This window comes from Spermophilus citellus, assembly GCF_964194105.1.
Source record: "Spermophilus citellus genome assembly, chromosome: 9".
NCBI classification, from domain to species: domain Eukaryota; kingdom Metazoa; phylum Chordata; class Mammalia; order Rodentia; family Sciuridae; genus Spermophilus; species Spermophilus citellus.
In genome coordinates this window covers 113,289,484-113,314,454 of record NC_138191.1, presented here as the reverse complement: position 1 = coordinate 113,314,454, position 24,971 = coordinate 113,289,484, and the positions used below count along the sequence as shown (strand labels likewise).

Below are 24,971 nucleotides of genomic sequence, written 5' to 3'. Positions count from 1 at the left end.
TGTTTTCCTAGAACAAGGTAAATTCTGAGGAGTTCAATTTTGTGCTAGCTTACAGCATACACATATGTGACTGTTTGTAGTGTGCTCAAGAAAAAAACAAAATATAAATACAACAATCCACCTATTCAAATATTTATGCCAAATTATAAACCTTAAGAAGGCAAGACTATTTCTGGCTTGTTCAATGATATTTAAGTATATAATACATGCTCAATAAGTATTTGTTGAATGGATAATAACCATGCCAGAAAGCATTACACATGTGGCTAATGCCTAATACAACATACACACACACACACACACACACACACACACACACACACACACACAACCACTAAACCAATGTAAGAAAGTGAAAGGTCTGTATCTGAGAACTGACCCAAGTTCAAGTCAACTGCTAGCATTTCTTTTTTTTTTTTTTTTAGTTGTAGTTGGACACAAGGCCTCTATTTTATTTATTTATTTTTATGTGGTACTGAAGATCAAACCAACTGCCTCGCACATGCTAGGTGAGTGCTCCACTACTGAGCCACAACCCCAGCCCCAAATGCTAGTATTTCTACAAATTCACATATCTGTTGCTTTTAGCTTAGCTCTGGATCTTTCTCTTTCTACCTCTCTTTAGACCCAAGATGCTACACAGAGAAAGAATAAAATTGTCCAGCTTTCTATAGTTGTAAATGGAATAAAATTTAAGTCAAGGGTATTAGCTAATAAGCACATCTTCTATGTACTTCTTCCTGAAGTACATGGAACTGAAAAGAACTTAAGTATCTAACAGCATAGAGAAAGTATTCCTGGTTCTTCTTTTAGCAAAGTGGGTAACTACAGGGCAAACAATGTATAATAATATTCAAAATGTCAAGAAGAATATAAGGGCTGGGGATGTGGCTCAAGCGGTAGTGCGCTCGCCTGGCATGCGTGCAGCCTGGGTTCGATCCTCAGCACCACATACAAACAAAGATGTTGTGTCCGCCGAAAACTAAAAAATAAATATTAAAAAATTCTCTCTCCTCTCTCACTCTCTCTTAAAAAAAAAAAACAAAGAAGAAGAATATAAAATTCCCAACTCAAAATAATTAATGGTTAAAGACATGGAAACACTTATTACCCTGATTTGATAAACATTCACTGTATACATATGTGTTAAATTATTGCAATATACCCAATAATATGTACAAATTAAAAATGATAATAAAAATTTAAATTACAACCATTAAAGTATCTCTAGGCCTCTGAGTCCTACTGAAATAAGCACAGTTCCACTTTGGACTCTTATATATTTGGGGGGTGGGAGTCCACATGTCACACACAAAAACTTTCCTTAAGTTAGATGGAGCATTTCCCTCCCTCTCACTCTTGTGCATACAACTCCTTGTACAGTCCCTCTATCAAGAAAAAGAAACACCATGGTGATTAAGAAGAGCGTGAAGTTCCATAAATTTTACAGCTAAAGAGAACAGTTGTGACAAATACACTGAAACAACAAAATCAGCGACTAGAGGCTAGGCGGTGACACGCAGCGGTGTGACATCTGGCGGAAGCCAAAGTCACAGCAAGGGGGAGAGAGGTGGGCGTGAGGAAGCATCCTGCAGAGCGTGGACACAGAAAAGGAGAGGAATTGACAGTCTTCCTTTGGAGCCAGGCCAGCCTTTGCCACCTCTAATTGAATAGGACGACACAGCTATGAATGAGGGGTGCAGTTTCTTTTGAAGAGGGGTGCAGTTTCTTTTGTGGTGTGCTGCACCTTAGTGGTGCAGCAGTATGGGAAGCATACATTTCTGGTGGGTCAATAACATGGAAGGAGATACAGACCACCAATGGGACAAACGAGTTTGTCTGGAGCTGAGTATTTTTTAATAAATAGACTCCTAAATACCCTAAGAAGAAAAGGAACTTTGAAAGGAACAGTGTGTACTCTATTTCTTTTATATTTCTTCAGTGCTAGGGATTGAACTTGGGCCTCTTATAGAGTAAGCAAACACCACCACTGAGCTATACCTCCAGCCCTATGCCTGCTATTTCTTTAGTCCCCTGATTGTCAAAGCTGCTTAATATTCCAGCTTTGGCATTGAAAGTATTTCATGAAAATACAGCTTACAGAGTTATAAGGGATCTATGAGTTCAACCATAGTGTCCCTTTTACACATGTGAGGACTAATGTTCAAAGAGGAGACAGTGATTTGCCCTAAATCACACAGGTAATTAGCATTCTTAAAGACCAGAATTCCCAACTGCAAGTCTTTTCCAGGAAACCATGCTGCCTACACAAAATGGAAATTAGTATAAAAATATGATTCAATATGTAAATGTCAGTTGCACACTCAAATATTTCAGAATGTACTATTTTACATACAGTCCATTGTTCTCTATTTCACTTGTCACACTGTATACAATCAATAATATTTAAAATTTTAAAAAGGCAGGCTTAAATCACAATTATGATTACTAAAACTATGCTACATGTAAGTTACTAGTCAATAGATACCTGTCATAATAGGTAATCAACATCTTAACTGCTTTATCCCCAGCCACCACCGCCGCCCCCCCACTCGCCTTTTAAATATTTTTATTTGTAGATGGACACAATACCTTTATTTTGCTTCGTTTTTTTATGCGGTGTTGGGGATTGAACCCAGTGACTCACATGTCCTAGGCAAGTGCTCTATCATTGAACAACAATCCCAGCCCCACCAACCCACTTTAATTTTTTTTTTAGTTGTAGATGAACATAATTTTATTCATTTATTTATTTATTTTGATATGGTGCTGAGGATGGAACCCAGTGCCTCACATGTGCTAGGAGGCACTATATCACTGAGCTATAACTGTAGTCCCCCAGCCCATTACTGTAATTTGAGACAAGACCTCGCTAAATTGATGAGGCTAACTTTGAACTCATGATCCTCATGCCTCATCCTCTCAAGCCACTGGGATTACAGACATGCACCACCATGCCTGGCCAGGAATTTGTTTTTAATAACCAACAGAATTTACTACCTTTGTTAGGTTTGGGGGTATAACTTTAAAATTCCAAATTTCCCATTGTAACTAAAAAAAAAGGTTTTATACCTGAAACAAAATTCACTATTTCAAACACTTTTAAAAATTCAGCAACTTCTAATTATCATGACCTAAATACCTTTCTAGCTCTAAAAGATTATGGTTATTTGGTTGGGAAAGACGATGGGAAGAATCATTCATAGCCTGACTTTAATCCACTGGAGTATTTTTTTTTTTTTTTTTTACTGAGGATTGAACCCAGGGGTATTTTACCATTGAGCTACATCCCCAGTCCTTTTTACTTATATTTTGAGATGGGGTCTTACCAAGTTGCCCAGGTTGGCCTCAAACTTGCAATCCTCTGCCCTCAGTCCCCTAAATACTTAGGTTTACAGATCTGTGCTACCACACTCAGTTTATACATTATTTTTTTTAAAGGAAACCCATGTGTAGATTCAAGCTCTTTTAGCATTATATAATAAAAAGTACAGTTTATAAAAGGTTTCAATCAAACCCTATTAAGAGTTTTCTGGGACTATAAAGACAGAATAATTACAAAATGGGCAAAAGCTCCAACCAATTTCACTTCTGCATTTGGAATGTGAATAAACTCCATAATTGTCTATTTAGCATTTACTTTTATGAGAAACATAGTATTTATTATGCCAGGTGATAAAAATGGAAGCCTAAATCTGGAAGAAGCTCCCAAGGTAGATGTGGGTACCAGACAAAGGAAATAGCATGTATAAAAGTAAAGAAAAGGAAGAGCATGGATTGTTGTGTACTGGTGAATATGGGACATATATACTTGGAGGATTAGGTGAATTCTGCAGGAAGCAGAGTTATTTACCTAATGAACTAAAGACAATGAACTTCAATATGTAAACCACAGAGTCAGTGGAAATTTATCACTCCCATCCCCCTGCTTTTTTTCATGTCAGGACATAGGTTAACTGGTGCCAAGAAACCCTGATGAATCCTGATGTCTCGAACAGATACTCCATTGGTTTCAGTATTTGTCTTCCACTCCTTCCCCCCCCCCATACTGAAGATTGAACTGAGGGGTGCTCTACCACAGAGCTGTATCCCCAACCCTTTTTATTTTTGTGAGAGTCTCACTAAGTTGCCCAGGCTGGCTTCAAACTTTCAGTCTTCCTGTCTCAGTCTCCCAACAGCTGGGATTACAGGCATGTATCACAGCACCCAACTCCTCTTCTCCTAAAATAGAGGATTTTTAGATAGAAAAGTAATACAAAGGATTCCACTTTAGGACTGTAACTGCATGGAAGATTGACTGGGATGAGAAAAACAGAAAGGGAGAACAGAGGATACTTTAATAGTATAGATGGAAGATGAAGACCAAAGGCAGAAGCAGAAAGGAATGAGGGGGAGACATGGCATATATATATATATAGATATAGATATATCTTTCTTATATATTTCTAAATACACATTTACAAAGTGAACTAACTAATAGGACTGAATAATTAGTGGAACAGAAAAGGTAAGGAAGAAAGAGAAGAAGACTCTCAAGGGGAAAAGTGGTCATGCAAATGCTAAAAGCTCAGCTTAGACTCAATAGCTTAAATAGAGCCATTCAGAAGCAGCTGAAAAGAGAAAACAGCGTACTGCCAAAGTCAATGAGAACAAATAAAGAGACAGTCAGTTAAGCGGTTTTATTGTCATGAATATATATGCTCTCACACTCATATTTGTAAGACAGCAAAGGAAATAATTCCAACAGGATAAAATGAGAGACGTATTCCTCTAGGTTGCCATGACAGCACAAAGAATTTGAGGATTATATATATATATATATATATATATATATATATATATATATATATATATAGAGAGAGAGAGAGAGAGAGAGAGAGGGGGGGGGGAGAAAGTAAGTGTGGTGGGGTTAAGTTCAGAGAAAAGTTTCCCTGATAAATGCTGAACTAGCAATTAAAAGCCATGTGAGGACATAGGTATAGAGAAGAACACTGGCAAAGGAGCAGATACAAGAAAGAACTTGAGGTAGGTCAGTGTCCTGTTTCTACAGGTACCACTGGAGCAAAGAAAAGGTAGAGATTTGGAACTTGAAAGCTGTTTCCTCTTAATCTTATGACTGGGGAAAAAAAAGTATAAATTTAAACTGATCAGAATCAGAATATTATACTGAGCTTCACAGAGAAGTCAAATTGATTGCCTGACTTTCCTTGTTCTCTCCTTATTTCAGACACACTTTTATCTTTTGTATCACTAAAACAACAAACCAACTCATGTTTATAAATTCTCATACTAGACTGAGAAATAAGGAAGCAAGAATGCTTTAAACAAAACAAACCTTAGACTTCCAGAAGCCCAAAATGAAATAAAAGAAACATTGCTCTGAAAACGAGATAGTCTAACCAAGTTTTTTCTGTTTCTTTTCTTTCTGTAGTATTGGGGATTAAACTCAGGGGGTGTTCTACCACTGAGCTACAATCCCAGCCCTTTGTTACTATTAATATTTTTTTGGTACTGGAGAATTGAACTTGGGGCACTAGACTGCTGAGCCACATCCCCAGCCCTGTTTTGTATTTTATATAGAGACAGGGTCTCACTGAGTTGCTTAGCACCTTGCTTTTGCCGAGGCTGGCTTGGACTCGTGATCCTCCTACCTCAGCCTCCTGAGCTGCTGGAATTACACACGTGTGCTATCACACACCGGGCTCTAGCCCTTTATTTTTTTATTCTTAAGACTGGGTCTCAATAAATTGCCCAGGCTGGCCTTGAATTTGTAATCCCAAGTAGCTAGGATTACCGGAATGTGCCACTCCTGTTTCTTTTCTATCTTAAATCATTCTCTGAAAGTGTATTTGGTATACCTTAGATACTTGGAGCCTCCAGTGCCCCCATCTGTAATGTGGGGGATAACACTGCTTATCTGACAGAGTTGTGAAGAATTAAAGTGCTTAATTATATTAAAGTTTCTGGAAGACAGCCTGGTAAGCAGTAGGTGCTCAATAAATCTTTAGATTTAATTTGTGCCATGACAGCACAAAGAACTTTAGAAGAAAAAAACATAATATTGTATATATTTCAATCTTTAACAAACCTCATTTTAAAGTTCCCCCTCAATAATTCCAAATTTTCTAAAAACCTTAGTTTTCTAAAGCCATCACTAACCACAAGTTTGACTGGTTCCCCAAATCAAAGTTGAAAGCTTATTGTAATTAGAAGTTTAGAAATTTAATGAGTTGAAATGCAACATGGCACAGATGCCTTATTATACCAACTAGTTAACACAGTATTTGTTTTCTACATTAATTTTACTTGCTAATCAAAAATACCGCTTTCATCCCCAAATAACATCAAAATAAAATTGCTGATTGTGCAATGGCAAAACCAACACCATGTTTGCAACAAGGCCACTTGAAATCCGCCCCTCACCCCGACCTCCCCCTCCATGAGCTGGCAGTTCCCAGGGAAAATTTACGAATCCATATATCTTTAACTTAGTTTTTTTAAAACTCAAATGCAGAAGCCATGCTTTGCTATAGAACTACATACCACAAGACGTATATATAAGTTTTCCACACTAAGCATACCTATGAACGTTTATGAATGCTGAACATCAGGATGACATGTAATTGTACATGTTTTCAGATGTCTATAACATCTATAAAAAGTATCAAGGGATTCTTGGGGAAAAGATCACTTAGGAGCTCTTCCTTACAGTGTTACCCAATGATATAACCAAATCTCATCTACTTACATTAACTTTTTCTTAGCCAACAATCTTCTAAAGAGGCCTACTGCTTTCAGGATAAAGCTTTTTCAGTCTTCATAATGTGGACTACCTCTCTAGTTTCAATTTCTTAACAAGTTCCCCAAAACTCTATCTAACAAACTCAAATATGGGATTTTACATACACAGTATATTCCATAATTTTATTTGTTTTTTAAAAAGTGGAGTTTTAAACAGTAGAGTTTATAAACAATGCCCCTTTAGTTAAATGAGGAGTAGGAAGCTCAAAGAACTATTTGCCCCTGCCCTGAACATCGTTAACAAACACTATGCCTAACCTAACACATTCTCACTCACCATGGGTCTATGTTTCTAGCTTTCCCCTTTGTTTCATATTTCTCTTAGATTAAGCTCTGTATCCCCACAGCACCCTGCATATATGGGTATCCTAGCACTTGTCACTCTAAGTGCAACCAACTGTTTTCTTCTCCATTTCCCCATCCGAAGGCACACTCTGAGCTTTGCACCTCTTTCCTCAGCCTCAAAGACAATGCAGGCTGGAGGTTTACTCTGAGCGAATAACTATTAGCAGTTAAAGAATATCTTGGCTATAAAAGTCACAACTATTCAGAGGCATCAGAAAGGGAAGCAAGGAATGGTTAAAATACTTCCGTTTACAAATATTCAGAGATTATTATTTCCTTTCCCTACCTTTTTTCTTTCCAATCTGGCTAATTCTATTTGCTTTCTTGTCCACACTCAAATGTAAGAGTAAATCTATACTTTTTTTCATTTTTAACTTAAAAATTATGTTTTCTTACCCTATTAGCCTTTGTTTTATTTACTTAAGCCTTTTAGTAACACATATAAAAGTACATAAAATATACATGTATTGCTTAATGAATATAATAAACACACATGTAACTATTTCCTAGGTCAAGAAACAGAAGTTCTTCACTGCCCTTTATTTTAGATGTTATTTTTGGGGGAGAGTATAAAGAAAACCTCATGGTAATCAGTTCCTAAATTCATCTCTGCTTGATCCTAGGCCAGAGCAGGTTAAAAAGAGGCATAAAGATACCAAGGTACATGTGTGTTCTTATCTGTGAGCGTGTGTGAGGACATGTTTACACCTATGCCTACCCAGACCAAGGTACTGATTTAATGTAATCTTAGAAGGTGGGCTACAAAATGTTTTGGTTTAGTTTGTTTGCAGTACTGGGGATTGAACCCAAGGGTACTCTACCACTAAGCTATCTCCCCAGACCTTTTTTTTAATACCAGGATTGAACTTGGGGGCACTCAACCATTGAGCCACATCCCCAGCCCTATGTTGCTTTAGCAAGTCGCTTTTACTGAGGCTGGCTTTGAACTCACAATCTCCTGCCTCAGCCTCTGGAGCCGCTGGGATTATAGGTGTTTGCAACCATGCCAGTTTCTCAGCCCTTTTTATTATTTGAGACAGGATTTCACTAGTTGCCAAGGCTGGCCTCAAACATATGATCCACCTGCCTCTGCCTCCTAAGTAGCTAGGATTATAGGCATGTGCCACCACATCCAACCTAAATCTTTATTTCTAATGGTAAACTCTATACAAATAAATGTTCTTACTACGCAGACATAATACTCTGCTGCTCTAGGCTTAAACCAAACCTTAACAGAAAACTACATAATGTTTAAGACACAAATTTCAGTACAATATAAATCTACATCAATTACCTATATGGTCCCCCACCCCCCAATTGTGGATAGGAAAGATGTTTTAAGTGAAAAGTTGGCATTATAAGATTGCACAATTCCAGTCATCCAATAGACTTATTCCATTCAACCCGAATAGGGGTTCTCTCTGCTCACAGCAGGCATCCAACAGGGTAGCACATATATGCTCTCTGAGTGAGAAAGCAACACCTTCTCACATACAACCCCCTGGAGAGATGGGGAAGGGGAGGGGGAGGACTTTACACCTGCAGATTCCTAACTCTATCAGCACTGGGGCTGGGAAAAACAGCACATTTTTTTTTTTAAGGGGGGGAAAAAGGTTTCCTAATAAAGCCAGTAGCTTCAAAGAAGAATCTTCTCAAGACATTCTTAGAAGACTGGTAAGTATAATGACTCAACAGCCATTCTTTGTCTTCCTAATAGACTTACTCAAACCTTAATGACTGCATAAGCAAACTACTTAAAAGGGCAGCTGTCAGAATTTTTATTTCTCTTGGTAGAAAAACACTGTAAGTACAAAAGTGTCATCTTATTAATTAAGGAGCCTCAACTTCAAGGCACATCTGTCCCTGGGCCTCTGGATAATCAAAATGACCACTAAAAATAGAACAACAGTATCTCCAATGGGGCAGACATGAGCCACCCCTAAGAGACCTCTGTGAAATGTGACCTGGGATACACATGTTTTTGCAATACCATTGAATATTCATCTGAATGTAATTATGTGTTTCCAGCTTTTACTTTGTGTTCTACTGAGGCTAGGAGGCAAAAGTTATAAACAGACATAACTCTGGGCCCATAGATAAAACCTATACTTAGCTGAAAAGTTGATTGAGATCAGAGGGAAAAAACTGCTCTCCGGGTCTAAAAGGGCTCTGCTGGCACCAAAATGTCCAGGCAATTCATGATCTCGATTTCCCCCCCCAACTTCCCTATTACTATAAGTAAGCTAGCACTGTCTGTCAAGATGCCCAGGCTATGTGGCAGCAGTGTCAAAGGCTGCCATTTGCTCCAAGGCACTGCCATCTGCGGCAGCACAACATTTTGTCTCCGGAAAATAAACACATCTGCCTTTGCCAGTGTCCTCCCACTGTGCCGCCCATCTGGAGCAGGTGAGCTAGAAGGCAAGCCTGGGCATGGGAAAATGGGGGCAAGTAAGAGAGATGAGGCCTCAAGGGAGATGGCACATGGAGGAAGAAGGCAGTGCTGCGTCATGTCACATCCTGCTAACCACATTTGCCAAAAAGCATGTGAAATTACCCTTGTTAGTGATATTTTAATCACATGTAACAAATGGTTGGTAGTGTTTAAGGTATAAGACCTGCAATGTCAAGATTCCACCTGAGCCATCTGTTCACAAGGTCACATGACCTGACTGATATCAATAAACAGATGATGTCTTTGTGTCAGCCACTTAAGGCATGAAGAGAGTAACTCCATTGCAAAAGCAACAGGATTCTTCTAGGATAGGAGCCCACTATACATGCCTACTATTTTTTTTATTATTATTAGTTGTTCAAAACATTACAAAGCTCTTGACATATCATATTTCATACATTTGATTCAAGTGGATTATGAACTCCCACTTTTACTCCGTATACAGATTGCAGAATCACATCGGTTACACATCCACGTTTTTACCATGCCTACTATTAACCGGACCAAAAATACTCAAATTCAGAGCAGACTGCTAGGACAAGTCATGGTTACTTCTAGAAATGATGAATGCCCGAAGTTCTTTCTAAAATTCCTCTCTCTTTCACTGAAAAAGTAAACTATGGTCTTGACTTTGGGTCTTTATTTATTTTCTTAATGCCAGGGATTGAACCTAGGGCCTTAAGCACACTAAGCACATGCTCTACCACTGAGTATAGCCTCCTCTGACATCACACTTTTAAATCATGCTATTTGGGGACTAAAAGAAACCATAAATATCATCCATTCAATTGTTCTCTTTCTCCAAAGGTTTTCAACTCACTCACAGCAGGGCTAGTGCTAAACCTCTCGGAGCAGGGCTCTTTCCATTATATTATTAGTTTTTACATGCAATTTCTATATGTAAAAGAGATCAAAGCAGAGTTGATCTATATGAAACAAAGCTAAAGTTTGGTCTTTCTTGGTGTGGAATAAGGTCTTAAAACCACTTAACCAGGCTAGATATCTTTCCAATTCATTATTTCTATTGTTTCTTTGCTAAGCATTTACAAGTGCAGCCCTATGAAAACATAAGGTATCAAAGGCTCAGGAAGCACTTCAGAAAAAGTTCTACAAGAACAATTTGGCCAATGAGTGGCAGTAGTAAAACCCTGAAGATTACACACCATGGATCTACTTAAGACTTGCCACAAAACTCCACATTCCCCGTGGACAATAGATTTGACTGGTTCGTACCCAGTCTCCACATCTGTAAAATAGAGATGGTGAATGCTAATAGATAATTTTAGGGCATCCCAGTAAGGGAGTGAGGAGTGGACCTATGGTAGAAGCACAAGGCAGAATAATCAATATTTACTAGAACTGTATACCAAATATGCCACATAATTCATTGTAAGAAAGAAATAGCCCCATTACTTATCATCCTTCCTAGCTGATTAACCAAACATAAGGAGAAGTTAAGCAAGGAGAATTTAAGAAAGCAAGCCTTGCTCAAATTCCAAACTATGTCTAAAAGTCATCATAATTTTCAAAATAATCTTGTCAAAAATCCAAACAGTTCTTTAATGATGGGGTCATTTAATAAATACTCTTTTCTAAGATGGTATCATTCATTCATACAAAATATATTTTATTGAACCACTCACTGGTTTTCAATTCTTGTAACTGGGTACTTTCAAAAATTTTTTGACACAATTGATCACTCACTTCTTAATAAATGAGGAAAGTGAAGCTCAGCAAACAAAAGTATTTTATTCAAGATTATAAATAAAAACTAGTAAGTACAAAGAAGGGGTTAGATTTTTGATATGTCTAATTCCAAATCCTATGCTTAAGGAAGCCCCACAAACCTATAGCCAAAGAGTCTAACCAAGAATAGATCAACTTAAATGGACACATGCATTTAAATTAAAAACTACACTGAATGCTTTTGAACTTTTCCCCACCTGTATTCATTAAAAATACTTGTGGAAATGCATGATAGTATTTCAGCAATATATGTAGACCTAACTGGATGACATTTATTCAGTAAATACTTATTGAATACCTACAATGGAAACACATTCATACCTTATTTACATAATTCTATATGAGGATCTTGACATTTAATAGAAATGAAAGCTTCAGGATTTCCTAAATGCACAGACATACTCAGACATGAATAATTAAAAAAAAAGAAAAACAGAGAGGGCTGGGGTTGTGGCTCAGTGGTAGAGCGCTTACCTAGCATATGTGACGCCCTAGGTTTGATTCTCAGCACCACATACAAATAAATAAAAAAAATTCATCAACAACTAATAAAAATGGCAAAAAAAAAGAAAGAAACAACAACAACAAAAAAAAAAAACCAGAATGAAAGTGTATGATATCTGAAGTTAGAATCTTAACTCAATTTACAGTCCATACACATACAGACAAACACACCCCATTTGGACACATAAACTTGGAGAAATACTTAACCTCACTGTAAACCAGCCTTGGTATCTTTTTAGTAAAATGGGTATGACACACATCTCAGAGTATGATAATAAAAATACTTATAAATTATCGTTAATTTAAAGAGCCCTATATGGCTAGTGGTTACCATACTAGACTGTATAGATCTAGAACAAATCCTAGCACATAATATTTAATCCTCAACTTTACTAGCAGATCAACTTAACTAAAATAGCATAACAAAGAATCCCCTACAGGAAGCTAACTTGTACCAATTACAATGAAACAGCAATAGCAGCATGAAAACAAAAATCATTTATTAATCAATTTTATGTGCTATACATTATGTAAAAAGCTTTACATGACTACCTCATTTTAATCTGTATAATAAATAATTATATGGAGTACTACTATCTTGTGAATATGGAAATCAGGCTTAGAATTTGTCCAAAGACCTATAGTTAGCAAGTCAGTAAGCAAATATTCAACCCTGGCAGCCTAATTCCAGAGATTGTGCTCTTAACCACAATGCTAAATTGTCTTCCACTTTACAGAACCAGTTTACTTAAGATTCATTACATAATCTAGTAAATGTCCTCCCCATCAAACATCACTCTCACATACACACACAATGATTAGACCTCAAATAATTTAAACTGTAGACACATAGTTATGCATGATAACTGGCTAACTCAAAATAAGTCTCATACACCAACTGATATGACCATGTAAATGTACTAAACTTAGTGACGTTTTACTTATTTGGAAGACTGACAAAACTATCACCTCTCTCCTAGAATAAAATGACTACGGTATAAATTCATATTTAAAAACTAAAAATCTATTTTGATAAAACAATAGGGGAGCAAGGATTGGACCTATGGTAGAAGCACAAGGCAGAAGTTATCAATATTTACTAGAACTCCACAACAGTTTATAAGGGATATTTATTTGTTAAGACATCAAACATGTCTGCTAGGAGAAGATTAATAGGATTCACTGCATTTGCATGAAGCATACAGTCCCTCTTATCTCAATTCTAAAAGGAGCTTAATTCACTTAATGTCTGCAGCATTTAATGACAAAGTGTTTATTGTGCCCAAAGCTGGAATTCTTATTTCAGTTCTGACTGATAAGTTGGAGGAACATTTCAACAGGGAGCCACAGCATACTCCTTGCTGAACACCAAGGGAAATTCTGGGTGGCAGGAAAACTAATATCTAACCAATTTCCCTCTCTCAAGAAGGAATAAACAAGAAATGACCACTGACTTTTCACCACATCAAAACAATGTATGTGGGCTGTGGTTGTGGCTCAGCAGTAGAGCGCTTGCCTAGCATATGCAAGGTCCCGGGTTTGATACTCAGCACCACATAAAAATAAATAAATAAATAAAAGGTACTGTGTCCAACTACAACTAAAAAATAAATGTTTAAAAAATGCATGTAAACTTGTTTCTTCCTCTCAATCCATCATGTCTCTAGCTTCTCTTCAAACTTCATTATCATTTAGATTGCAAGCCCTTGGTCAAAACTAGCACTGGGGATGCTGGGATTGTGGCTCAACGTTAGGGTGCTTGCCTAGCACGTGCAAGGCCCTGGGTTTGATCCTCAGCACCATATAAAAATAAATAAATAAAATAAAGAGATTGTGTTCAACTATAATAAAAAAAAAACTAGCACTGGGAGAGATTCTATGTACTGAAAAGTTCTTCAGTATTATTAGGCGTGGAGAATAAACTGCTTGAAACATGTGGAGTAAGTAACTTTATAAAAAACATAACATGCATATTGTTTGGATTCTACATAACTCAGTTTACATGATCGTGTATGAAAACCAAAACCATAAACAGCACTAGTGTTCTAGAAACTACTGAGAAACAAAAAAGGCAATCTTAAGGCAAGAGTCAAATAATTTAGTTATTAGTCATTAATGTAAATGTAGTTCAGTCTGACCTGCTGTGTGACCTGAACCAGTCTCTTTGCCACTTTATGCTTTTCACTTCATATCAGCAATAGAGAATTAACTACTATCTATCTCAGAAGAATTGTTGATTAAATTATTAAGCAAAATGCTGTGGGCAAAAGTCATATGAATGTTAAATATTATGATTTACAAGCATTCATCTTCCTAGCACTCCTGTGGGGCTGGGAAGTTATCTTGATATCATAGATGAGTAAACAGGCGGGGGTGTGGGGGGGTAAGGTCATATGATAAGCCTCTATTTACTTATTCCCTATGGGAGGGGAACAACACACACCTTTAGTAATAATATGAACTTTCTTGGCACATCCTACACAACCTTTTAATGCATTTAATCCTTAATGTTGCATCTTTTTAACACGATATCAACAGAACTGATAAAGCACTAAGAGAGAACAAGGCTAAAATAAGTGAGGGAACAATTCCCTATGCTTTGGCAAAAACAATCATAAAAAGACACAGATAAATAATCTTAAAATGAAAAAATGCACTATTTACCTCCATTGCCATTTAAGAAATTAAGAAAAATGACTTGCTACAGAAACACTTTCAAAGAATTTTGGCAATTTTTTAGAAAATTAAACATATTCAATTTATGAACTAGCAATCACACTTTTTGGTATAAATTTATCCAAAGGCATTGAAAATTTACATCCAAGCAAAACCTAAACATGGATGTTCACAATAGCGTTAATCGTAATTGCCAAAACTTGGAAGCAACCAAGATGTCCTTCAGCAGTCAGTGGATAAATAAACTGTATTACATCTAGACAATGGAATATTATTAGGTGCTAAAAAGAAATGAGCTATTAAGGGCTGGGGTTTTGGCTCAGAGGTAGAGCGCTTGCCTAGCATGTGCGAGGCCCTGGGTTCGATCCTCAGCAACACAAAAAATAAATAAATAAAATAAAGATATTAAAAAAAAATGAGTTATTGAGCCATAAAAAAGAGGAACTTTAACTGCACATTACTAAGTGAAATAAGCTTATCTGAAAGGTTACTTAAGGTATGATTTCAACTACATGACATTCAGGAAAAGGCACAACTACAGAAAGACTAAAAAGATCAGTGGTTGTCAGAGGTTGAGCGGGTAGAGAGGGATGAATAGGTAGAGCATGGAGGATTCTCAGGGCATTGAAAACAATGCTGGGTTGTGGCTCAGCGGTAGAGCACTTGGCTAGCACCTGCGAGGCCCTGGGTTCGATTCTCAGCACCACATAAAAATAAATAAAGGTATTGTATCCAACTACAATTAAAAAAAAAAAAGAAAAAAGAAAACACTCGGTATGAAACTATAATGATGGGTACAGGTCATTACACATTTGTCCAAACCCACAGAATGTACAACACCAAGAGTGAAGCCTAATCTAAACTATGATTCTTGGGTGTCAATATAGGTTCATAAACTATAACAAATGTACCATTCTGATAAATGCTAACAATGCTGGATGCTATAAATATGTGTATGAGTGGAGTTTATATGGGAAATCTTTGTATTTTTCTCTTAATTTTGTTGTGACCCTACAACTGTTCAAAAAATAAATAAAACAAAATCTTTAGGAAGGAAAAAAGTTGTCCTTCATGTTAAAACAGACTGTTATATTAATGTGCTCCAACCAAATTCTTTGTGAATGTACATTTGCCTTCTAGGCATTAATTAGCAACTGCAAAAAAAAGAAAAAGAAAAAAATTCAAAGGGCCAAACATGAGTGACTAGCAGTAGAAAGGTTCAGGAGGGTTGAAAAGGGCAAAAAGACTGCTCATATCTAATAGGACTATAAGAAAAGTACAGACGGCTGGCACAGTAGCACATGCCTGTAATCTCAGTGACCTGGAAAGCTGAGGCAGGAAGATCACAAGTTTGAGGCCAGACTCGGCAACTTAGTAAGACCCTGCCTCAAAATAAAAAATAAAAAGGGCTAAGAATGTAGCTCAGTGGTAAAGTGCCCCTGAGTTCAATTCCCAGTATCTAAAAGAAAAAAGACAAAGGAAGTACAGATGATTTTTCTGCTCTCATCTAAGACTGACAGCTATATTGCTTACCCGACTCCGAAGACAGTCAGCCAGGTTTCGGCGTGTGAAATTAGCTGCTGCTGTCGGAGACAACTCATATCCTGGTACAGAGATAAAGATTCATACTTAAAGTGAAGCAAAGAATAACAGTGCCTATTCTTAAAGTCCACTATCTTTTTTTTATAAATTTAGAGTATATAATGTACATAGACTGGGGTTCGGGCACAATCCTACTTTCTAGTCCCTATTTTCATGTAACAGCTATGAAATAGTTGGTTAGTACTGACAGCTATTTCCTGGTCCCAAATAGGATCAGAGTTGACTGTTCAAACTGATCAAATTCATAGTCTGGCTTAAGATATTAATTCATCAACAGACTGTAGTTTTCTATTCAGAAAGAAAGGGAAACAAACACATAGATATTGGAAAAGAAAGAAAAGTGGGTGGGAAGTGAGAGAAAAAGGGAAAGAAAGTCAGTCTTGAGATGCTAATTTTTTCAGTAATTTAAAAAAGAATACTGGGAGAAAAGAAGTTGAAAGTTAGGGCAGTCTCAGAGTCATACTTTATAAAAAAGATACCATTGTTATTATTTGCAATATTATTATTATCAAGCCCAAGGGCACTCTACCATTGAACTACATCCCCAGTCATTCTTAAATTTTTTTAAATTTTGAGACAGAGTCTCACTAAGTTGCCCAGGCTGGCCTCAAGCTAATGATCTTCTTGCCTCAGCCTTCTGAGTGTGCCACCACACCTGGCTTAAAAAATATATAACTTTATTAAGAGTATAATATGATTTTCAAAAAAGTATAAGTCATAGAAAAAGAATGTTTCCATCACTCTACAATATTTTTAAAAATAGAGTATCTCAAATGTAAAACCTCTTAAAAAAAAAAGTTGTAATGCCAACAAGCACACAATCTGAGGAATAATATCAACTGTGCATTTAATAATGCATTCACTTTGGAACTTAACTCCCCAGTAAAATCAGACACGTGCCAAAAGGTACAAGAAAAATCCACAAGTCAGTGGCCCTGCATGTAAAATATCAGTTCAGTTCTAGAAAGTCAAGAGTCATATGTTTTCTCTCATGTGTGGAAGCTAGAGAGAAATAAAGGAAAAAAAAAGGGTAGAGGTGTCTCATAAAAACAGAATGGTATGTGCACACAGTATAACAATATAATTTGGTTAATTGTGTTCCCTAGTAATTCCCTTTCTCTCTCCTCCTCCCTGTCCTCCTTCTTCTCCCAGCACAGCCTGTAAAATACTGCTATTCTTACTATACTTCATAACCATTATCAGACTCCTTCAGCTTAAACATGCTTAAACCTAAGTACCAACAAGGCACAATCGAACACACCTGTAATCCTAGCTACTTAAGAGGCTGAGGTAGGAGAATTGAAAAATAAAGGCCAGCCTTTGCATTTTAATAAAATCTGCCTCAAAATAGGGATGTAACTCAGTACATAAAGGATCCCTGGGTTCAACCCCTAGTAACACAAAAACAAACAAAACATTTAAAAACTTAAGTATTATGTGCTTTTGGTTTCCAAATGGCAGGGACTGAGCTTTGTTCATCTTTGAATTCTGTGCAGTACTAAGCACAGTACTTAACATGGATGAGACCCTTAAAAATATTTATGGAATTGGATGTATAATGCTAAATATGCTGCCCAAAAAACTATGTGAATGAATCTTTTTTATTCATTTTACATATGTAAAATAAGCTCTTAATTTGAATATAATTACATATGCAAAATGTAATTTTACAGTGTAGAAAATAACAATGTTATTGAACTGTAAAGTGGATAACTGGAAATAAGGTTTTCTCTACCAGAGCACCACTACAAGCTTTCCTGAACTAGAGGACTAGTAGCTAGTGTTGTTAGTGCTTGTTAACTCCAGAGAAAGCTTACAAAATATCTCATAATGTCCTAATTATCTCTGTAGACAGAAACCTAACAGAAATATAAGGTAGAACCTTTAAAGTACAGTAAATGCCTTATAATCACACAGAACTTTAAGTTAACAACACATTTCATATGTATTATTCCTTAATATAATGGGATAAGGAAAATAAAGGCCTATAGAAGATAAATGACTTGTCACATAGACAATAGTAAGGCCAAAAATATTGGGGCGGGGGGGGGGGGGGAGAGAAAATAGTAAAGCCAAGTTTTATTTAGATCTTTTAGCTCTGAGATTAATATATACTTCAGCTCAAATCACATTCTTCAAAATATCTGACACTAAAAAAATTTGATATTAGCTGGATGTGGGAGGCACACACCTATAAACCTAGTGACTGGAAAGGCCAAGGCAGGAACATAGCAAGTCTAAGGCCAACCTTGGCCTCTTAGCAAGACCCTGTCTTAAAATAAAAAGGGTTGGAGAGGTAGCTCAGTGGTAGAATGTCTATGTGTCTGATGCCCAGTTATCACACAAAAAAGTTAAAATGAGGTTATTAGGGTGGGCCTTAATCCAATATGACTGGTGTCCTTTTTATAAGAAGAGAACATTTGGACAATTAACACAGAGGGAATATCATGTGAGGTACAGGGAGAAGATGGCCATCTGTAGGCCAAGAATAAAGACCTCAGTAGATAGAAGAAATCATCACTGTAGACATCTGAATTTTGGACTTCTAGCCTCCAGATCTACGGGAAAATTTTATGCTGCTTAAGCCAGTTTGTGGTACTTTGTTATGGCAGCCCTAGCAATCTAATACACCAAACAAAGCTATACTCTGAGTCTTACCCACCATTTCGCATCTTATAAAGTTGTACATTTTTCTGAATATATTCTGCAAACTGTACAGTGTCTCCAGCCTCTCCAACACACAGGAGTAAGATTTTTTCACTCATCTTAAACATCTTGTCATGATCTGGTCAAAGAAAAAATTCATATTAGAAATTACCTTAACATAAATTGACAGCTAATATATATGCATCACTATAAACAGGTTTATTAGTTAACTATATTTTTTTTTTTTGGAGGTTGGTGACTTTATTATCATCCTTTTTTTTTTTTTTTAGAATTTCTTTTTTTTTTATTGGTTGTTCACAACATTACAAAGCTCTTGACATATTATTAGTTAACTATATTGAATAATTTTATTAATCACTGTCTTTAGAAGATTTCAATAGGAAATTATTAATTTCTCTCTTTCATTCTCCATGTTAAACCACATACAACTTTATTAATGTCCATTTCAGTTGAAAAATACAGATGAAATGTGACAATTTAAAATAAAATTTGGCTGGGCACAGTGGCGCACACCTGTAATCCCAGGGGCTCAGGAGGCTGAGGCTGGAGTATCATGAGTTCAAAGCCAGCCTCAGCAATTTAGCAAGGTCTTAAACAACTTTGTTAGACCCTGTCTCAAAATAAAAAGTAAAAAAAAAAAAAAAAGGACTGGAGATGTGGCTCAGTGGTTAAGCACTAGTAGAACCCTAGTACTAAAAATAAGATAAATAAATAATAAAATAAAATCCAAAAAGGGATGTTCAGGTGAGGTAGTGCACACCTACAATCCCAGTGACTTGAGAGGCTTGAGGTAGGAGGATTGAAAGTTCAAGGCAAGCCTCAACAACTCCAAGGAGGTCCTAAGCAACTTAGTGAGACCTAGTCTTGAAATAAAAATAAATAAATAAAAGTAGCTTAGTGGTAAAGCTCTGCTGAGTTCGATCCCCAGTACATAATAACAATAATAATAATAACAATAATACAATTTGGAGCTGGTATACTTCAGTGGTAGTGCACATATTTCGATTATCTTTAGTCTCATGATCACAAAGCTGGAAAATGTTTCTACAAATATAAATTTAATTTATTGTACTTATACAAAAGTATATATGAGGGCTGGGGATGTGGCTCAAGGGGTAGCGCGCTCGCCTGGCACGCGTGCGGCCCAGGTTCGATCTGCAGCACCACATACAAACAAAGATGTTGTGTTTGTGTTCGCAGAAAACTAAAAAAAAATAAATAAATAAACATTAAAATTTTTTTTAAAAAGTATATATGAAAAGGACCAGTGGTACAATTAAAATTAAGGAATCTCCTCAAGAAAGAAGAAAAAAATGAGCTGAGAATATAAATTACTTTAGAAAGTAAAGCAACTCCATTTACAAAGCAAAAAAAGAGAACTGGTTGCCAAAGCAAATATTCTAACAGTAAGCTATTTAAAATACCTCACAAAAATCCTAATACTCTAACCTTATCTAGCTGAACCAGACTCCTTCAGATTAGATAGATAAATATTCAGATCACAATTACTGCCTAAGGAAGAAAACTCCATATTCAGTCAGTAGCTTCAGAAAAAGCCTAAATCTTCCTATCTTACCCTCACTTTCACTTTTCATTTTTCAAATAATGCTGAATAATCTTCCCTGGGAGATATGTTTCCTGTATGAAAGCTTTTGAAATATCAAAATCTCTTAATAGGATTTAAAGAATAAATGCCACTATCAAATACTTTACAAGTGTTGGAGAGTTGTAGATACTAGTAATATGGACTTTGAGGGGAAAATCCACATAAAATGTGTCTGTAGATAATATCTGTTTGCCTTAAAAACTTAAACAAACACACTTTTGTTATTCAAGCTACAGATTTAAAACTGCTAGTTTGCAAACTTATTTTTAAAATATTTACTTTATGCAAAGAAAAAGGACCAGAAGGGTATATTCTAAGTTCTTGCCGGTGGAAAGAATTTTTATTTCCTTCTGTCCGATTACCAGTATTTCCTAAATTACTATACTTAATATGCACCAATTTTTAATAAAACATTATTCAATAAGTTTGTACTATTGTTATAAGAAAAAAGCTGTGCTTATTTTTTGGAGGGGGAATGAGTTTATATAGAATTTATGTCACATTTAGAAGAAAAAGATAAAATTCTAGGCAGCCACTGAATTTTGAAATAAACTTAATACAAGACCAAATCTTTTTTTAAACAGTGAGCATGTCCACTGAATAGTGGAGGATGATACAAAAACACAGGTTAACAGATACTAATGTTCTCTGTTGTATAAGAAACTGCCTATACAGCTCTAGGGGTATGCGTGTCCTTGATAAGGAATTTACAAGATCCACACACAGGAAACAAATGAACAATGAAATGAACATTATATAACATTATATAAAGCCAACTGGACTAGATTTCCACTGTGATCTGGACCCAATACTCTGAACTTGGGCGAATCATTTGCCTCTCTAAGCTCCAGTTGCTAAATGTGTAAAATGGTAAGAAAAGGAGGTAAGGAAAACTGTATTGAATTCTAAACATATATTATACATGTTTATACTAATATACTCAGTGTTAGGTAATGTAGTTCAAATTATATATGCTATTAGAATTCAGAATCAAGAGTTCTGAGTGGGCTGGAGTACTCTGAGTAACTTAAAAGTAATTCTGGGCTGGGGTCATGGCTCGGTGGTGGTAGAGCACTCGCCTAGCAGATGTAATACCCTGGGTTCGATCCTCAGCACTAGATAAAAATAAATAAATAAAATAAAGGTATTGTATCCATCTACAACTAAAAAAAAATATTAAAAAAAAGTAAATCTATAAAGGTCAAGAGAAAAAAGGCACGAAATGCAGCATGCTGCATAACCAAACCCAGAGTGACACCATTTAACTTTAATAAGCAGTCAATCTTTGGGAAATGTCTTCTCTCCAGTATCAAAATATTTAAACTGAGTGGTACATGATGGTACACGCCTATAATCCCATAACTCAGGAGACTGAGGCAAGAGGATCCAAAGTTAGCAAGATACTATCTCAAAATTAAAAACAAAAAAGTTTCAAAAGATTACTGCTTTTCAGTATTTTATTCTACACAATTTCATTATGAAATGGTTAGGGGAAGTTCTCAATAAAATTCTAAAATCTCTTATCTTTTTTAAAAATTTAAGGCACGGTCTGGCTACATTGCCCAAGCTGGGCTTGAACTTGTGATACTCCTGCCTCAGCCTCCTGAGTGGCTAGAATTACAGACTGTTGCCACCATGCCCAGCCTTTCATAAAATTTTTATAGCAGAAAAGACTAAAGGGAAAATGAGAGTTGAGTGCAATTAATTTCTACTATATTTTGAGAACTCAAATTCTCTTTCTCTCGAACCATACTGATTTTTCTTTTCTGTGAATAGACAGAATTCACTCTTAGGATATACTCTTTGAACTAATTTTAAAAGTAATTTAATACTAACTAGTAATACTTCTTTTCTAATACAAAATCATTTTATAGTATTTGTTCCTTGTTTTATTCTTAATATTTTGTTCCTTCTATGGATTATATCTAATAAGTTGCACCCTCTATAATAACTAGAAGTACTGTGCACATAAGTGTGCTTTAAGTACAATCTACTACTCAAAATGATTTTATATACATTATGGGATTAAACAGAAAACCTGTAAAGGTATAGACCTGGTCATTGCTTTACCTAGGTACTACTTCATGCTCAAATCACTTTTTTTTTTTCCACAATATCTTTTTATTTTATTTTTATGTGGTGCTGAGGATTGAACCCAGTGCCTCGAGCATGCCAGACGAGCGCACTAACACTTGAGCCACAACCCCAGCCCTCAAGTCACTTTTTAAATCAAATGCCTCAATATTCAAAATAATGAGCTAATTTACTCTCAAAACAAATTTACTCCTTTGGAGCCTGGTTTACAAACAGAACTAACTACCAACTAACTACAGAATTTCATAAAATAATCGCACTTAGGAACAATCCCTATCATAGATGTTTAATGAACCAATTAAACATCCTTTCTTCCTCAGAAAGGACAGAACTCGGGCTGGAGTTGTGGTTCAGTATCAGAGCACTCACCTAGCACTTGTGGGGCACTGGGTTTGATCCTTAGCACCATATAAAAAATAAATAAATAAAATAAAATAAAGGTATGCTATCCATCTACAACTACAAAAGAAAAAAAAAAGACAAGAATTCAAGCAAAGTCCTTCAGATTCCTTCCATTTTCCTGGATGGGATCACAGTGTGACAACCAAATAGATGCCTTTCTCTTTACAAAAACAGAAGCAGATACCTTTTTGCCTTTGTTCACATCCTTCAGGAAATCCCAAATGAAATATTTTTCCTTAAACCCAAGATGGACTGTCACCTGCCCTCAAAACTTTTCCTAATCTCTACAACCAGAATCTCTTCTTCTTCATTATCTAACAATTCTTATTCCTCTGCATTACCTGAGAAGTTTGATTGTACCTGTCTTAAGACACATCACTTCCTAAATTGTGTCATAATTATCTGTACACATATCTAAATTGTAACTTCTTTGATGACATCTTATTTTCTTTGCATCCCCTCCCCTCAGCACTGTTAAAGTGCACACAATGCCCCAAAACTATTTGTCAAATGAACTTTAAGTCATCTGACCCAAAGTATACTTTTTCAACAGTAGCACATCTATGATGGATAATGAAAACACCCTTGGACTCTGCAGATCAACAACCAAAAGCTTTTTAAAATTTTGTATTGAGTACTTATTATAGAGAGTACGGGATAGTTGTTATGAGTAAAAGGTCTGGATTCAGACTGTACATTGAACTGCTATTTAAAACCATAGGCAAATCTCTTAAACTTTGTGCCTCAAATAACATGCAAAGTGAGGATATAATAGTGCCCATCAAAAAAGGATAAATGAATTAAAGTAAATCGCTTAACAGGGCACCAGATACATTATGTGTTTAGCATTATTACTATTAAATATCTGTCAAATGTTAAGCGTTTGCACATAACTCATTAATTCAATTCTCCCAACAAGTTTCGAGTTGGTTATTACTTATCTAACAGATGAGTAAATCTGGGCACTGCAAAATAACTTGTACAAAGCATTAACTCAAATAAGCGACAGGGTACTAGTTTCCAAACGCCAATAACTACTTAACTATAAGGAAAACCTGGAAGCCAGAGAAAACCGAAAAAGGAAGATCGATGCTGAGCCACAATAAGATACGAGAGACGAAGGGAAATGCCAAGTCTCTGGTTCCACAGTCTCACTCTGCCCAGGATCCCATCTTAGGCTGCCCGGAAACTAACTTCATTACTAGCGATAACCGAAACTTTAGAAATTCGGGGTTCTAGGGAGCCTAGAGCTGGGCAGGCGCTTCAATTCTTACAAATCTAATTCCCTTAGGTAACTCTCACCTAGTATGAAGCATTTAGTGAAGCCAAAGGACAGCACTGACTCACGAGCTAATGCCAGATCCCTTGGCTTGACAGTCTCCTCGGTTCTAAAAAACTGTAGAGTAGCCCAGGTTCCGCCTCCAGGACTTCCCCGGGACTTATCCAACACCCGCATGAACTCCCTCCCGCTCCCCCACCAAGGCCCGAACGGGCCTCCCGTGCTTCCTCTCACCGTCCTTCATCTGGACAATATTGCTAGCGGCCACCCGGTCGGAGGCGACAAGAACATAGTCGGGGCCCTGGATGCCAATGAGGTACTCCATGGTGGCGGAGGGCTGGGGGCTGCAGGTTGGACAGGACTCGGAACTTGCCGGTTTCCCCGCCTCACTGGTGAGACAGCACTGCCCAGCGAACCTCCGCGCGACGCAGGCCAGGCGACCGCCCCGGCCACTGGCGCTCTCGGATGACGTAACTATCGCGAGAGGTTGGAGAGGGGCGTGGCGTTGAGAGCATTACACTGCGCTTGCCTCTGGGACTGTCCTTGATTCCGCCAATGGTCGCTGTGTTAACACCCTGCTTTTTATCTGCAAATCTGAATTTTAAAAAATCAGTTTACTGTATGTAAAGAGCCAAGCACTTGTGGCTGCCCAAAGGTGATAGTTCCTCAGGTTTCTCTTTCTCTTCTTCTTTGCAGGGTAAAAAAAAAATCTCTCCAGGACCCTTTCCCTGCAAACCAGATTGGAGAAAAGTTAAGAGGAGCCCTAATTACATCCGTCACAAAAATAATATATGATT

At 36.7% G+C, this 24,971-nt stretch overlaps 1 protein-coding gene across 1 annotated transcript in view; it reads right to left on the bottom strand.

Annotated features, from left to right (window-relative positions):
- The window catches only part of PSMB2 (proteasome 20S subunit beta 2), a 31,577-nt gene extending 6,948 nt beyond the window's left edge, over nt 1-24,629 (bottom strand). Inside the window, exons 1-3 of the mRNA XM_081307271.1 lie at nt 24,409-24,629; nt 18,789-18,911; nt 16,058-16,128 (exon numbers count right to left, since the gene is read on the bottom strand). Coding sequence (XP_081163397.1) covers nt 16,058-16,128; nt 18,789-18,911; nt 24,409-24,499 — 285 coding nt within the window. The 5' untranslated portion in view covers nt 24,500-24,629. The remainder of the gene's footprint in view (nt 1-16,057; nt 16,129-18,788; nt 18,912-24,408) is intronic.
- Between the last annotated feature and the right edge of the window lie 342 nt (nt 24,630-24,971).